This window comes from Trichechus manatus, unplaced genomic scaffold (genome assembly GCF_000243295.1).
Source record: "Trichechus manatus latirostris isolate Lorelei unplaced genomic scaffold, TriManLat1.0 scaffold00011, whole genome shotgun sequence".
In the NCBI taxonomy this organism is placed as follows: domain Eukaryota; kingdom Metazoa; phylum Chordata; class Mammalia; order Sirenia; family Trichechidae; genus Trichechus; species Trichechus manatus.
This window is the reverse complement of record NW_004443947.1, coordinates 644,275-659,399: the sequence shown is the minus strand read 5'-3', so window position 1 is coordinate 659,399 and position 15,125 is coordinate 644,275. Positions and strand designations below refer to the sequence as shown.

The 15,125-nt window shown below is 49.2% G+C and overlaps 1 protein-coding gene across 1 annotated transcript in view; it reads right to left on the bottom strand.

Moving 5' to 3' along the window:
• COL23A1 (collagen type XXIII alpha 1 chain) overlaps positions 1-15,125 on the bottom strand; it is a 451,370-nt gene that overhangs the window by 78,092 nt on the left and 358,153 nt on the right. The window contains exon 3 of the mRNA XM_004371297.1: positions 2,788-2,832. Coding sequence (XP_004371354.1) covers positions 2,788-2,832 — 45 coding nt within the window. The remainder of the gene's footprint in view (positions 1-2,787; positions 2,833-15,125) is intronic.

Genomic DNA, 15,125 nt, shown 5'->3' with positions numbered 1-15,125 from the left:
TGCTTACAATAAAAGGCAATAGTACATTTTACGAGGTTAGAAAACAAGAACTTAGCGATAAAGTATGTCTTTGGAAGCGTGGTGATGCAGAAGAGTGTCGACCACACAACCCAGACTAAAGGAAGTCCTAGCAGCTGAACACAAAACAACCTCAGCTTCTGGAAGTCAAAGCACGAAAGAAACATGAAGGGGGAGTGTTCCTACCAGTGAATCCTGGGGAGTTTATTTGGAGGGTCTTTATAGAAAAGAAGTAGCTGAACAAGAAGCAAGAAGCCCAGCCCTAAGGAGAAGACTCTGAGGCTCCGTGAGAACCTGCCGGTGATTCCCCTGGGCCCTGTAGGCCTGGGGTTCTCATGGTGAGGAGTCCATCTGGCATTACCACCTCTCCCTCCTTGTGAAGTTTCCTAGATGGTGCAAATGGTTTGTGCTCGGCTACTAACTGAAAGGTTGGTGGTTCGAATCCACCCAGAGGCACCTTGGAAGAAAGGCCTGGAGATCTACTTGCATAAGATTGAAAACCTTATGGAGTGCAGTTCTACTCTGCAACACATGGGGTTGCCATGAGTCAGAACTGACTCAATGGCAATGGGTTTGGTTTGGGTTTGAGCAGGCCCTATGTGTTCATTCATTCATTCCCTGATTTATGCCCACTCTGTGCCACGGTCTGTGCTGGAAGTTGGAGATTTGGGGCAATAGCTCTCAGCCAGAAAGTTAGAGAGGACTTTTTGCAGGAGATACTTGAGCTAGGCTTGAAAGACAAAAAGGATGAACTCAGGGTCAGAGTGGAGGGGGAGACATTCTAGGAAGAGAAGACACCAGATTGAAGGTTCTTGTGAGAGATGAGGGGGCCATGGACATGCCTGAGGCTGGAGGAGGGGGCCAGGAGCACTGAGAGCTACAGGGGGCTGCAGTGGTGGGGACATAGAAGGGGCCAGTGTGCGAGACGTTCCAAGGAGGAGACTGACTGGCCAGGACTTGGTGTGGGAAGTGGGAGGGGAGGGGTCCAGGTTGATACCCAGGGGAGAGGCGGCTGGAGGTCCACTTCCTGTGAAGGGGAACCCAGGAGGACAGCAGGTTGAGGTTCTGCAGGGTTGAGCAAGGCTATGTCTAGCCAGCAGGGCGCAGAGGAGAGGATTGGGCTGGAGGCAGGGAGGTGGGCATTGTCGGTGTCATGGTGGTAGCTGAAGCTACAGGAGTGGGAGGCTGTGGGCAGAGAGGAGAGAAGAGGGCCAAGGGAAGATTCCTGGGGACCCCCACACTTAAGGGGCAAGTGGCGCCCTATAAAAAATGCAGAGAAGAAGGGGTCAGTGACGTGGGAGGAAACCTAGACCACAGGAACATGGAGGGAGGGAGCGGCCAACATTGAGGCTCAAGAAGATAGACATACCCAAAAGAAGTGAAGGAAGGCAGGAACGCAAACAGACACATGCATGCCAGTGTTCACTGCAGTACTAGTCACAACAGCCATAAGGTGGAAACAACCCAAGTGTCCATCAACAGATGAATGGATAAACACAATGTGGTGTATATACACAATGGAATATTATTCAGCCATAAAAAGAAATGAAATTCTGATACATGCTACGACATGGATGAACCTTGAAAACATTATGCTGAGTGAAATAAGTCAGTCAGGACAAATACTATATAATCCCACTTACATGCAATAGGCAAATGTTTATTAGTGGTTACCAGGGGTGGGAGGTGGAGGGAAAGGGGCAGTCATTGCTTAGGGGGCACTGAGTTTCTGTTAATGGTGGTGGAATAATCTGGTAAACGATAGTGGTGAGAGTTGCACAACATGATGAATGTAGTTGATGTCATGGAATTTTGCATGTAAAAAATGTGGCATAGGCAAAAGTTTTGTTATGCGTATTTTTCCACAGTAAAAATATTGATACAGATAGAGAAGTGCCTGCAGGTGTGGCCATGTGGAGGCCACGGCTGACTCTGGCCAGGGCACTCTCGCTGGAATGAAGAGGCTGGGGTGGCTGTGACTGAGCACAGGGCAAAGCTGAGGAGACAGGATAGACGTCCCCTCAGAGGGCAAAGCTGAGGAGACAGGGTAGACGTCCCCTCAGAGGGCAAAACTGAGGAGACAATGTAGACGTCCCCTCACAGGGCAAAGCTGAGGAGACAGGGTAGCGACCTCCTCAGGGAAGCTGCTCTGTGGGTCAGAAAAGGGGTGCCCTATGGGGGCATGTGCAGAGGGAGTTCATTTTGGGGAAAAGGCCTGAGGAGTTTTAAAGGCAGAGGAAAGAGGTGACGTGATGAGGCTGCTCAGGTGCAGCCGAATGCAGTGGTGGCCGAGAGCAGGTTCCAGGGCAGGATGGAAGAAGATGGTGAGCGGGAAGTGGTGGCCAGTATGGGTGAGTGTAGGTCGTATGGAAGAAGTTGAAGGAATCTTCCCCTGGTGGTTCCGCTCTCTAGGAAGGAGCACAGGCCAAGTGTGGGGAGGAAGGGGAGACAACCTGAGGGGCTCATCACCAGCTCCCACAGAGAACGGAACTGGGGACTGAAGTTTTCAAGGCTGACAGTAAGATCCAGGGAGTGGCTGAGGGCACTGAGGGGACAGTCACTGGAATTGTGGGTGTCAAGGAGCCATGGAAATGCAGTGCTGGATGCTGTGGCTCCAGGGACAATGGCTGGATTTGGAAGGAAGAGGAAGACCTGATCCAGGACCAAGGGTCATGACTACTGGGGAGGAGGGCCTGGCGCCCCAACCAGAGCTTGGGTCAATGGCACATTCCCAGCCTTTGCTTAGGAAACGAGAAAACCTGGACTCACCAGGATCGCCTCTTCGTCCAGGCTTGCCACGCCGTCCAGGGGGACCTAGACAGGAAGACAAGGCAGATAGACTTGTTGAGAAAGGAAGACACTGGATTTGGCTCAGCTTGCCAGTGGCTGGCTCCCCGCAACCCGCAGGGCTTGCCCGGCTCACCCATGCTCACCTTCCTGCCATGCCCTGCTGGCTGGTGGAGGAAGGAGAAAAGGGAGACGCCCCTTTCTTCTGGGGCTACTGCACCTCTGCTCCCCTCCCCCTGTTGCCTGCATTCCTCATCCCTCATTCATTCATTCAGTTATTCAATCATCTGTTCATTTATTCATTCACAAGTAACCCATCCACCTATTCTTCCAGTAGTCCTTCCCCAGTCAAAAGGTCTTGAGGTAGAAGAGTCTGCAGCTGAGAAACTTCAGATGTATGAGAAAAACAAAGCTGAGGGTGGGAATGACCTTACAAAGACCCTGACAAATGATTTTTAACATTCACTGAAATAAAACAATCTTGGTGTTGGTGGTTCAGTGGTATAATTCTTGCCTTCCATGCAGGAGACCCAGGTTTCATTCCCAGCTAACACACCACACGCACAGCCACCACCTGTCTATTAGTGGAGGCTTGCATGTTGCTATGGTGCTGAACAGGTCTCAGTGGAGCTTTCAGAATAAGACTGACTAGGAAAAAAGGTCTGGTGATCTATTTCTGAAGATCAGCCAATGAAAACCCTACGGATCACAACAGTCTGATCAGCAACTGATCATGGGGATGCACAGGACTGGGCAGTGTTTCGTTCCATTGTGCATGAGGTCGCCATGACTCTGGGGTGGACTCGATGGCAGCTAACAACAAAATAAAACAGCATAGACAACACACCAAATAAAGACTATGTCTTGGTGTCTTAGTCATCTTGTGCTGCTATAACAGAAATACCACAAGTGGACGGATTAACAAAGAGAAGTTTATTCTCTCACAGTGTAGAAGGCTAGAAGTCCAAATTCAGTTGTCAGATCCAGGGGAAGCTTTCTCTTTCTGTCGGCTCTGGGGGAAGGCCTTTGTGAATTGTGTCCCCCCAGAAGTATCTGTCAACTTGGCTGGGTCATGATTCCCAGTATTGTATGATTGTAGGATTGTGTATCATTTTGTAATCTGATGTGATTTCCTTATGTGTTGTCGACTCTATCACTATGATGTAATAAGGTGGATTAGTGGCAGTTATATTGATAAGGTCTACAAGACTGGATAGTGTCTTAAGCCAATCTCTTTTGAGATATAAAAGAGAGAAGTGAACAGAGAGACATAGGAACCTCACACCACCAAGAAAACAGCACTGGGAGCAGAGTGCACCCTTTGGACCTGAGGTTCCTGTGCTGAGATGCTCCCAGACCAAGGGAAGACTGAAGACAAGGACCTTCCTCTGGAGTCGACAGAGAGAGAAGGCCTTTCCCTGGAACTGATGCCCTGAATTTGGACTTGTAGCCTACTAGACTGTGAGAGAATAAATTTCTCTCTGTTAAAGCCATTCACTTGTGGTATTTCTGTGATAGTAGCACTAGATGACTAAGACAGTCCTTGTCATCAGTCTTCCCCAGTTGAGGAGCTTCTAATCTGCCTCTTAATAGAGATAGGATTTACAACACATAAGAAAATCACAGCAGATGACAGAATGGTGGACAATCACACAATACTGGGAATCATGGCCTAGCCAAGTTGACACACATTTTGGGGGACACAAAATCCATAACACATGGTATTACAGATGCTTAAATTCAGTAATAATAGGCACTATACTAACCATCTTCTGCCCTTTTGCTCACTAGAACCTCCCTTCCCCACAGTTCCAGGGAGATGCTTATAAATGTGTCATGATTTATTGCAGATAGGGTGCACACAGACACACATTCTTTTCTGTACTCAGCCCTCCACCCATATATTTTGAGCCTTTCTGAATTTATGATGCAGATGTTGAAGAAGGAAAGAGCTCTGAGGACCTGAGACACAGCCAGTCCTCTTCCCAGTTACAGGTCCATGCCTTTGCAGTGCCAGGACCCTTCGGCCCCTGCCTCTCTTGCTGGTGCCTCACCTCATGCTGTTGGACTGGAGGTCTCAGGCCTTGGCTAATGCTCCCTAACCCCACCACTTCTCCTGGACCTCTTTGGATACATTTCTGATGCTCCTTTTCCTTCTCCCCCGCCTCTGTTTCCCTCTCCTCCTCTAGTCCCTCTGAGTCTAACTATCCCCAAATTCTCCCATTTTCTCAGATGCCAGAGGAAAAGGTGTGCAGAAGTAAAACTGTTTATGTTGTTGCTAGTTGCCACTGAGTCAGCTCCAGCTTATATACGTCGACGTTATACACAACAGAACAAAATGTTGTCCGGTTCTGCGCCAGCTTCATGATAGTTGGTGTGCTTGAGTCCATCATTGTGGCCAGTATGTATTTTGAGTGCCTTCCAACCTAGGGGGCCCATCTTCCAACACTCTACTGGACAATGTTCTGTTGGGATCCATAAGGTTTTCACTGGCTAATTTTCAGATGTAGATCACCAGGCCTTTCTTCCTAGTCTGGAAGCTCCACTGAAATCTGTCCCTGCTGGTTAGGTTTGACATTGCTAGTATCTGAAATGCTGGTGGCATAGCTTTCAGCATCATAGCAACACGCCAGCCACCACAGACTGACAAAAGTGACAGACAGCTGGTAGAAAGTCGCTGTCTTAGTCGTCTAGTGCTGCTATCACAGAAATACCACAAGTGGATGGCTTGAACAAAGAGAAATTTACTCTCTCACAGTCCAGTAGGCTACAAGTCCAAATTCAGGGCATCAGCTCCAGGAGAAGGCTTTCTCTCTCTCTTGGCTCTGGAGGAAGGTCCTTGCGATGCGTCAGTCTTCCCTTGCTCTGGGAGCATCTCAGCGCAGGAACCTGAGGTCCAAAGGATGTGCTCTGCTCCCAGCACTGCTTTCTTGGTGGTGTGAGGTTCCCATGTGTCTCTGCTCGCTTCTCTCTTCTATATCTCAAAAGAGATTGGCTTAAGACACTATCCAATCTTGTAGACGTCATCAGTATAACCTCATCATAGTGATAGAGTCGACAACACATATGGAAATCACATCAGATTACACAATCATACAATACTGGGAATCATGACCTAGCCAAGTTGACAGATATTTTTTGGGGACACAATTCAATCCATGACAGCTGCATACACTAGGTTGCAATTTTAAATCACATTTTTTATCTCTATCTTCTCACTCACTGCATACCAGGCTCTGTGCTGGGCTTGAAGGTGATAGACGGACAGGTGGGTACTTCTATGAATGTGTTACAAGGAACTGCCCTTTCTTGCGAAAGGATTTGTCTGGGTGGTTCTCCCGGGTGGCATGCTTAGACAGAAGGCCCAGTGTGGAGGGAAACTGAGTAGGCAGGTGGGCGGCTGTCCAGGGAGGGCAGGGGGCCTCCCTCAAGAATTCCTAGAACAACCCCCAAGGGGAGACACAAGACTGGCCATGAATTAGGTCTGAGGCAGGGTAGTTCACTGAGAAATGTGTGTGTGAGTGTGCAAGTGTGTAAGTGTGTGTATGTCTGCATGCGTGTTTGAATGTGTGAGCGTGTGTGTTAGTGTGTGCGTGTGTGTGTGTGTGTCTTTTCCCTTCTCCCTGCTTTCAAGCAGGTGGCCAGGCCCACTTGTGCTCCGTGACTCAGGGGTCAGGGCAGGCAAAAAAGCAGAAGCAGCCTGGGTCAGAGGCCCTGGCCGACCTTGTTTAAGGGGGAGCCTGGTGGAGCACCTCCCTGGGTCCCCTGAGTGAGGAGAGGAGAGTGTAAGCATTTCCCAGGGCTGCTGTAACAAAATAGGGCTTAGAAGAACAGAAATGTATTGTCTTGTCAAGTCCAAATCCACGTCAGCCGGGTCATGTTCTCTCTGAAGGCTCAGGGGAAGATCCTTCCTTGTTTCTTCCAGCTTCCTGTGGCCCCAGGCGTTTCTCGGAGTTTCTTGTCTTGTAGATGCATTGTCACATTGTCTCTCCATCTCTGTGTCTCCTCTTCTCTTTTATAAGGACACTCACCCATTGCCGAAAACTTGTTGCCATCGAGTCGATTCAGACTCATAGCGACCCTATAAGACAGAGTAGAACAGCCCCATAGGGTTTTCAAGGAGCAATTGGTAGATTTGAACTGCCGAACTTTTGGTTAGCAGCCGAACTCTTAACCACTGCACCACCAGATGGAATTAGGACCCATCCTACTCACATATGTTGTTATGTGCCGTCGAGTTGATTCCAACTCACGGTGAGCTCATCTGACAGAGTAGAACTGCTCCACGGGATTCTCTAGGTTGTAACCTTTATGGGAGCAGAATGCCACATCTCTCTCCCATGGAGCTGCTGGGTGAGTTCGAGCAACCAACCTTTCTAATAGCTGCTGAGTGTTTAACTGTTGCTCCACCGAGGCTCCTTATACTCCAGTAAGACCTCATGCTGATGCAACTGATAATATTTTCAAAGACCCTGTTTCCAAATAAGGTCATGCTCACAGGCACAGAGGTTAGGACATCAACATATCTTTTTGGGGGTCACAATTCAATCCAACACAGAGTGCCTCTGCGAAACAGTGAGAAAGAATATGAGGAAAGGGCTAGGACATCTGTGGATCCCAGAGTAGCCCCTCCGTGCTAAGTCCGACCCTGACACAGGCCCGAGGGTGAGGTGAGAAGGAGCTTGTTGCCAGCCCAGTGGAATGGAGCCTTGAAGTCAGGGTCGTTAAATAAAATTAAAAAATTAGAAACTTGCTATTTCTCGCACCCCTGTGATTTTGGGGCAAAAATCCATGCCAGTTACACAGCCCTGATCCTGGACACAGACCTTGAGATTGGCTTTTGTGCTGAAATTGCGCAGGGCTGCGTGGAGGTGTGGGGCAGGGATCCTGGCACCCCCATAACAGACTCTGGCTTCTCATACCTGTGTGGGCTTCATGGCTTATGAGGAACCTCCAAGTCCACTACCACGTCCACTGCTATGGCCCACTACGGCCTCATGAGCTTCTTGGCCTGTCACGGCCAAAGCACGTGGCTTGATTTCTGCCCCAGCTCCTGAGTGTGGGCAGACAGTGCTGGGAGCCTCTTGGGAGGTGGTCAGCACCCTCGGGTCTCTGGGCACGTGGTTTTAGGGCAAGTGACAGTGTGGGGACAGGAGCTCCTTCAGTGCACAAGTCATTGTGTCCTCTGCTCCTAGAGGACACCCAGCTCTCCACCCAAGGACCTGTGAGTTGGCCCCTGGTTTCTAGGCTCTGGCTTGGCCTCGGCCAGGCCGGGCTCGCCTTGGGCTGACGTGTGGGAGGCTCATGAGAGGGGCCCACAGTGGAGAGTGACCTAGCCCTGCCTGGCTCTGTGAGCGGAGCAGCATGAAGGTTTTCTGATGGCCATTACTGGGCATGACTGTGAAATTCTCCATCTGGGTAACTCAAGCCAGATGAAGACATTTGCCTTCTTTGAGATGGCTGAATGAATGGATTTGTCTGGGTGGTTCTCCTGGGTGGCATGGTTAGGCAGAAGGCCCAGTGTGGAGGGAAGCTGGGCGGGCAAGCAGGCGGCTGCCTGTGGAGGGTGGGGGGACTGCCTCCCAGGGCCTGTGGGGAGGCTCCTGGGGTCAGACCAGAGCTGGGCAGGGGCTCAGGGTGTCACTGAGCATGCAGGGCTTGTGGGGCTATGGGCTAACAACTGGACCAGAGAATAAGGAGGCCGCCCAGGAGCCCTCTCCAGGGCCAAACCCAACCACATACTGGAGGCCCCGTGTGAATAACTCAGACACCGACAACCAGCCCACCTTTCACTCAGATTCACGCTGCAGTGTTCAACCAGCTCTGGGACAACCTCACTGGGAGGCAACGTGTCCAAGCCCCAGCTCATCTCCCCATTCCCTCCGTGCTCCCCATGGTGCTCCCTCCTGCTAAGTGCAGGCAACACCTGTACCCAAGTACCAGGCAGAAACCACCTGGCGTCTTCCTGTCACTTCCTCCTGTGCCAACCCCCACCCCCGCTCCCCAGCCTGGACACTGTTCTTCTCAGCATCAGATAGCCCTCGACTCCCTACAGCCAGTCTCTCTTCCATCCCCTTCCTACCATCTTTGATTTCCCCTCCTCCTCACAGAAGTCAGTTCACTGCAGTGTGTAGAGGCTGTATCTGATGCAGGTCTGGGCACCCAACTCCCAGAGTAGGGTAGGATCAGGCAACATTTCTTATGGGCAGAAAGGAAGGAGGGAGGGAGGGAATGCATGGTAAAGAGGCCTAAGGTCCTTCCCCACCATCTCCTAGAGTTAGCTTTAAAGACTATCAAGTCCTAATGGTTGCACAACATGAAGAATGTAATCAATGTCGCTGAATTATACATGTATACAGTGTTGAATTGGCGAATGTATTGTTGTGTATATTTTCACCACAATAATAAAAAAGACTATCAAGTCCATGAAAACAATCTAAAATGTCCATCAACAGATGAATGGATAAACAAAAGTGGTCTATCCATACAATGGAATATTTATCAGCCATAAAGAGAAATGAAGTCCTGATATATGCTACAACATGGATGAACCTTGAAAACATTCTGCTGAGGGAAATAAGTCAGTCACAAAAGGACAAATATTGTATGATCTCACTTACTGAAATATCTAGAACACTCAAATAGACCAAAGTCTATTAGTGGTTAGCAGAGGGGGAAAGAGAGAGTTACTTATTAAGGGACACTGAACTTCTGTTAATGGTGATGGAAAAATTTGAAAACAGTTTCAACCATCAGTTTCCCCATCTATATGTGAGCAGGTTGATTCAGACAGACTTCCAGATGCCTTCCAGGGCACCCTGAGTATCTGCATCTCTGCTGACAAGGGGGGAAGTTCTCCCACTTGTAGAGAGGAAGGAAAAGAAGAAAACCAACGAGGAAAAACCTCTGTGGCAAACCGCTGGGCCAGGGCCTGGTTTTGCTTATTTCGAGCAATGTCTCAGCTGCAGGCAAGATGGTCCTACTGGTTGCACAACATGAAGAATGTAATCAATGTCGCTGAATTATACATGTAGAAATTGTTGAATTGGCAAAAGTTTTGTTGTGTATACCTTCACCACAATAATAAAAAAAGACTATCAATTCCAAGAAACAACCTAAAATGTCCATCAACAGATGAATGGATAAACCAAAGTGGTATATCCATACAACGGAATATTTTTCAGCCACAAAGAGAAGTGAATAGATGGTTCATTCTATAAACCATCGATAAATGTATAGATGGTTGAACAGCACGATAAATGTAATTAACGTTACTGAATTGTACATGTAAAAAATGTTGAAATGGCAAATGTTTTGGTATATATATATACTTACCACACACACACACACACACACACACACACACATGCACATGCACGACTATCAAGTCCAACAAGATGCAGGGCTTAGAAGAGATACAGGACTGCCTGGTTTGATGAGCACAGGCTGCTCAGACAGGGAGCAATTCTTGTCCTCCTTTCTCCCCTACTACCGCTCCTGTAGAGATTCCAAAACCAAACTCATTGCCCTCAGTCGATTCCGACTCATACAGACCCTGTAAGAGAGTAGAACTGCCCCACAGAGTTTTCAGGGAGTGGCTGGTGGATTTGAACTTCTGGCCTTTGAGTTAGCAGCCGAGCTCTTAACCACTGCACCACCAGGGCCCCTTCTTGTATAGATTACAGCCTAGGAAACCCTACGGGGCAGATCTACTCTGTCCTGTAGTGTCCCTATGAGTTGGAATCGACTTGACAGCACACAGCAACAAGAAGACAGAGGCAGCAAGACTGGGCCAAACAGAGGCAGGAGAGGCAGTGAGTCTGAGCTGGTCTCCATCCTGACTGCTGGGCTCCCGGTCTACCACCTCTGCAAAAAGAGGTCAGGCACACATGGGATGTAGAACTTTCTGGAAGGAAGCCAGAAAGAGCGGCTCTTGGCCAATTTTCTAGATCACCAGGTGCTGAGTGCAGGCCCCTGCTGGCTATTCAGCTCACCTCGGCTCAGCATCTACCCTGTGCCAGGCCTTGCTACTCACCAAGCAAATATGAATTATGGATCAAGAAGAAAGGCCTGGTGATCTACTTCTGAAAACCAACCAATGAAAACCCCATGGATCACAATAGTCTGATCTGCAATCGATCATGGGGATGGCGCGGGACAGGCAGTATTTCTTTCTGTTGTGCATGGGATCGCCATGAGTCAGGGGCCGATTGAATGTCAGCTAACAACAACAACAAAAACACAGGTAGGACAAAGGCTGTGCCCAGTGGGCTGGCCCACAGCTTTAGCGGGCAGGCTGCCTGGCTCCTGGAGAGGAGGTGCCCCCCAGGGAAGACAGCAGAGCAGACTCAGGGGACCCACAGCCTTTCCTCCCAGCTGGCCCTGTCCCCAGGCATCTGGGCCAGGCCTCCCAGGGAGAGGGGGACCATCTTGCCTGCAGCTAAGACATTGCTCTAAACAAGCAAAACCAGGCCCTGGCCCAGCGGTTTGCCACAGAGGTTTTTCCTTGTTGATTTTCTTCTTTTCCTTCCTCTCTACAAGTGGCAGAACTTCCCCCCTTGTCAGCAGAGATGCAGACACTCAGGGTGCCCTGGAAGGCATCTGGAAGTCTGTCTGAATCAACCTGCTCATGTGTAGATGGGGAAATAGGCTGTGTGGGAGAGGACAAGTCTTGCCCGAGGATGCAGAATGAGTTTGCTGCTGGCAGAAGTGTTCCTCACCAGCAGGAGGGTTTCTGGGTGATGAAGAGCTGGGGAGGGGCCACTCTTCCCACCCCTGCGTGGGATCCACACCGCTCCAGCTCAGGGACTAGCAGCTGGGGGGACACCGTGTTCTCACAGTGGGTGCTGCCAGTGGCATCCACGAAGCTTCTTCAAGAGGCTTGTGGGGAACAGACAGCAACAAGGGGGTGCCTGAGCAGGAGGGGAAAAAACAACTGGTATGGAAGCTGTTTACCCTGAGAAAATTACTCAACCTCTCTGAGACTTAGGTTCCCAGTCCATTTGGATGAAGGCTTGGGGGTGATGGCAATGACACCTGCCTTGCACAGCTGTGGAATCCCTGAATGGTGCAAACATGCTCAGCTGCTAACTGAAAGGATGGAGGTTCGAGTCCACCCAGAGGGGCCTTGGAGGAAATGCCTGGTGATCAATTTCTGAAAAATCAGCCATTGAAAACCCTGTGGAGCACAGTTCTACTCTGATTCACACGGGGTTGCCATGAGTTGGATTCGTCTTGATGGTGACTGGTGACTGGTGTGCAGAACTGTCAGACAGACTAGCTGGCAGCAGACGTGCCAGCGTGTGCACACAAAAGGGGTGCCCATCTGGGACCCCAAGAAATAACTGGCTAGGGGTGTTGAGCATCTGGGGCATTGATGTAAATGGGCTCTTACGTGTCCCCCCAGGTGGGGAAAAGCTGAGACATAGCAGCTACACTTAATAACTTTGCGGGCTGAACCTCGCGGTAGTGAGACGCTCCCAGCCTGATGGGGGTGTTCTCTCTGCTCATTTCCACCTGGCTGAACAAAGCTGTCTGTCCCAAGAGGAGTGGAGGAGCGGGGGCAGGTGTGCTAGGTAGATGCCTACAGATTGGGCCTCTAGGATGGGCCCGGGGACCTGGGGCTCTGGAGGGGGCACTGCTGCCTGGGGTGGTTAGCCAGCGCTGTGGGCGAGAGTATACTTGGTAATTAGAATCACAGCCTCTTGCTCAGTACATATAACTCATTCCAAAGCCGTTACGTCCAGGCAGAATCGCCCTCCACCTGGCTGCAGGGAGCGGGAGGTGTTGAGCCCCAGCTGCTTGCTGGAAGGCGCTGGAGCAGTCTGGAAAACCACCCTCACAGGCCTCTGTGCTTTCAGGCAAATGTGTGTCTGAAACGAGGGCTGTTGTCTAGGCTGGGTGACGGATGACCCTGCCCCATTGACTGGGCCTGGGCGAGCCTGCTCGGATGTGGTACGATTGGTGAACAGATGAGCAAGGCCTATTTCAGGGGGCCAGGATAGTGGTGGCCCCAACCTCACATCCATGAAGGGCCTAAATGTGGACACTGATGGTCTCACCAAAGGCGTTTATGGCACCAGGCAGCCACAGCAACCTCCAACAGTGTTAAATAAAAACATGAGTTGATCGGTGCCATTTATAGGTCCCTGGGTGGTGAAAATGGTTTGCTCTCAGCTACTAATAGAAAGGTTGGAGGTTCGAACACACCCAGCCACGGGGCAGAAGAAAGGCCTGCTCATCCGCGTCTGTAAAGATTACAGCCAAGAAAACCCTATGGAGCACCACAGTTCCACTCTGCAACACATGGGGTCATCATGACTTGGAATTGACTCGACAGCAACAGGTTTTTTTTTTCCTTCACACTAGGCACTAATTTAGTATTCCTACCACCCATCTGTCAGTTTGTCGTACTGTGGTGCTTGTGTATTGCTGTGATGCTGGAAGCTATGCCACTGATATTTCAAATACCAGCAGGATCACTATGGTGGACAGGTTTCAGTGGAGCTTCCAGACTAAGACAGACTAGGAAGAAAGGTGTGGTGATCTACTTCTGAAAATTAGCCAATTTAAACCCTATGGATCACAACAGAACATTGTCTGAGATTGTGCTGGAAGATGAACCCCTAGGTTGAAAGGTACTCAATATACATAGTGGCGACAACAGTGGATTCAAGCATACCAACAATCATGAAGATGGTGCAGGACCTATTAACGTTTTGTTCTGTTGTATACGGGGTTGCCATGAGTCAGAGATGACTTGTTGGCAACTATAGTATTCCTCGGTATTAACTTATTTATTCCTCACCACAAACCAGTGAGGAGGGTTACTATTACTATCTCTATTTCACAGATAAAGAAACTGAGGCACAGAGAGATTAACGAACCCTTGGAGGTCACACAGCTTGTACAGGGTAGAGCCAGCAGTCTAGACCTGAGCCTGAACTTCCAAACACTGTATGGCTTTTACCCACAAACGAAGAGACTCATTAGAGGTAAGGGGTTGAATAGTCCCCAATTTTTATAACCATTTCTTGGCATTTGTTGTTTTTTTAAATATACTCGGAACCACACAAAATGGAAGCGGCCTAGGGCTCTCACTCAGAAGCTCATGAATTAAATACCTAATTAAAAGGTCACATGCCAGCTGTCAGCACTGGAGACCCAAAATGGCTCTGGTCACCTCCCTCCTTTTTTTATGCTGTTAAAAATCAGGGGCAGATTATCCAATAGGCAAAGTAAGCATGGTGCTTACCTTGCTTACCATATCATCTGTAGTGAACAATTTCACATTTTTTCACCGTATCAAACATTTTGCTTCTAGATGTGGCTGGCATCTGTCTCTCTCCCAACCCACAGCACCTTCCTACAAAATTAAAGCCTCTTTTCAAATTTACAATCCCTGACAGGGGCAGATGACCCAGTAAGCACAAGTAAGCATGAGTTTACCTGTGCTTACTTACTAATCTGTAGTGAACACTTTCACATGGGTTTCACCATGTCAAAGATGTGGCAAAAGTATTCACTACACGTGAAAGTGGTCACTACAGATGATTTGGTAAACAAGGTAAGCACCGTGCTTACCTTGCCTATTGGATAATCCACCCCTGTTAAAAATATTTGTAACAAAACTTTTGCCATTTCAACATTTTTTCCATGTACAATTCAGTGACACTAATTACATTCACCATGTTGTGCAACTATCACCACTGTCCATTTCCAAATGTTTCCATCACCCTTAACTGAAACTCAGTGCCCCTTAAGGAATACTCCCAATTTCCCCCTCCTGTCCATCCTGGTAACCACTAATGAATTTTGGTCTCTATATAACTTGTCTATTCTGGATATTTCATGTAAGTGGGATCATACAATATTTGTCCTTTTGTGTCTGGCTTATTTCACTCAGCATAATGTTTTCCAGGTTCATCCACATCATAGCATGTATCAGGACTTCATTTCTCTTTACGGCTGGTGATCTCCTCATGTCATCCACAGTGCCTCCCCCTCATGCCAGGAGTGGCTCTAATAAAGCGTTTACACGGGATTAAGGAGTCCAGATCCATTACTCATCCTGGTGGTGCACTAGCTTTGTAGCAACTCAACCACACTGTGCTTTCTGGAGACCCAGGAACCACTCCCTCGAAAGGGTCTTGGTGGGAGGGGCCTTAGAGAGGTGGGGGCCCAGGGAGCACCGGAAGGTGGGGGACCACGTGCTGAGTGCGTTTGTTATCTTTTTAAATCCTCCTATAATTTTGAGTTGTAGATATTGTTGGCCCCCATTTACAGATAAGGAAACTGAGGCCCAGGGGTGCAGCGACCTG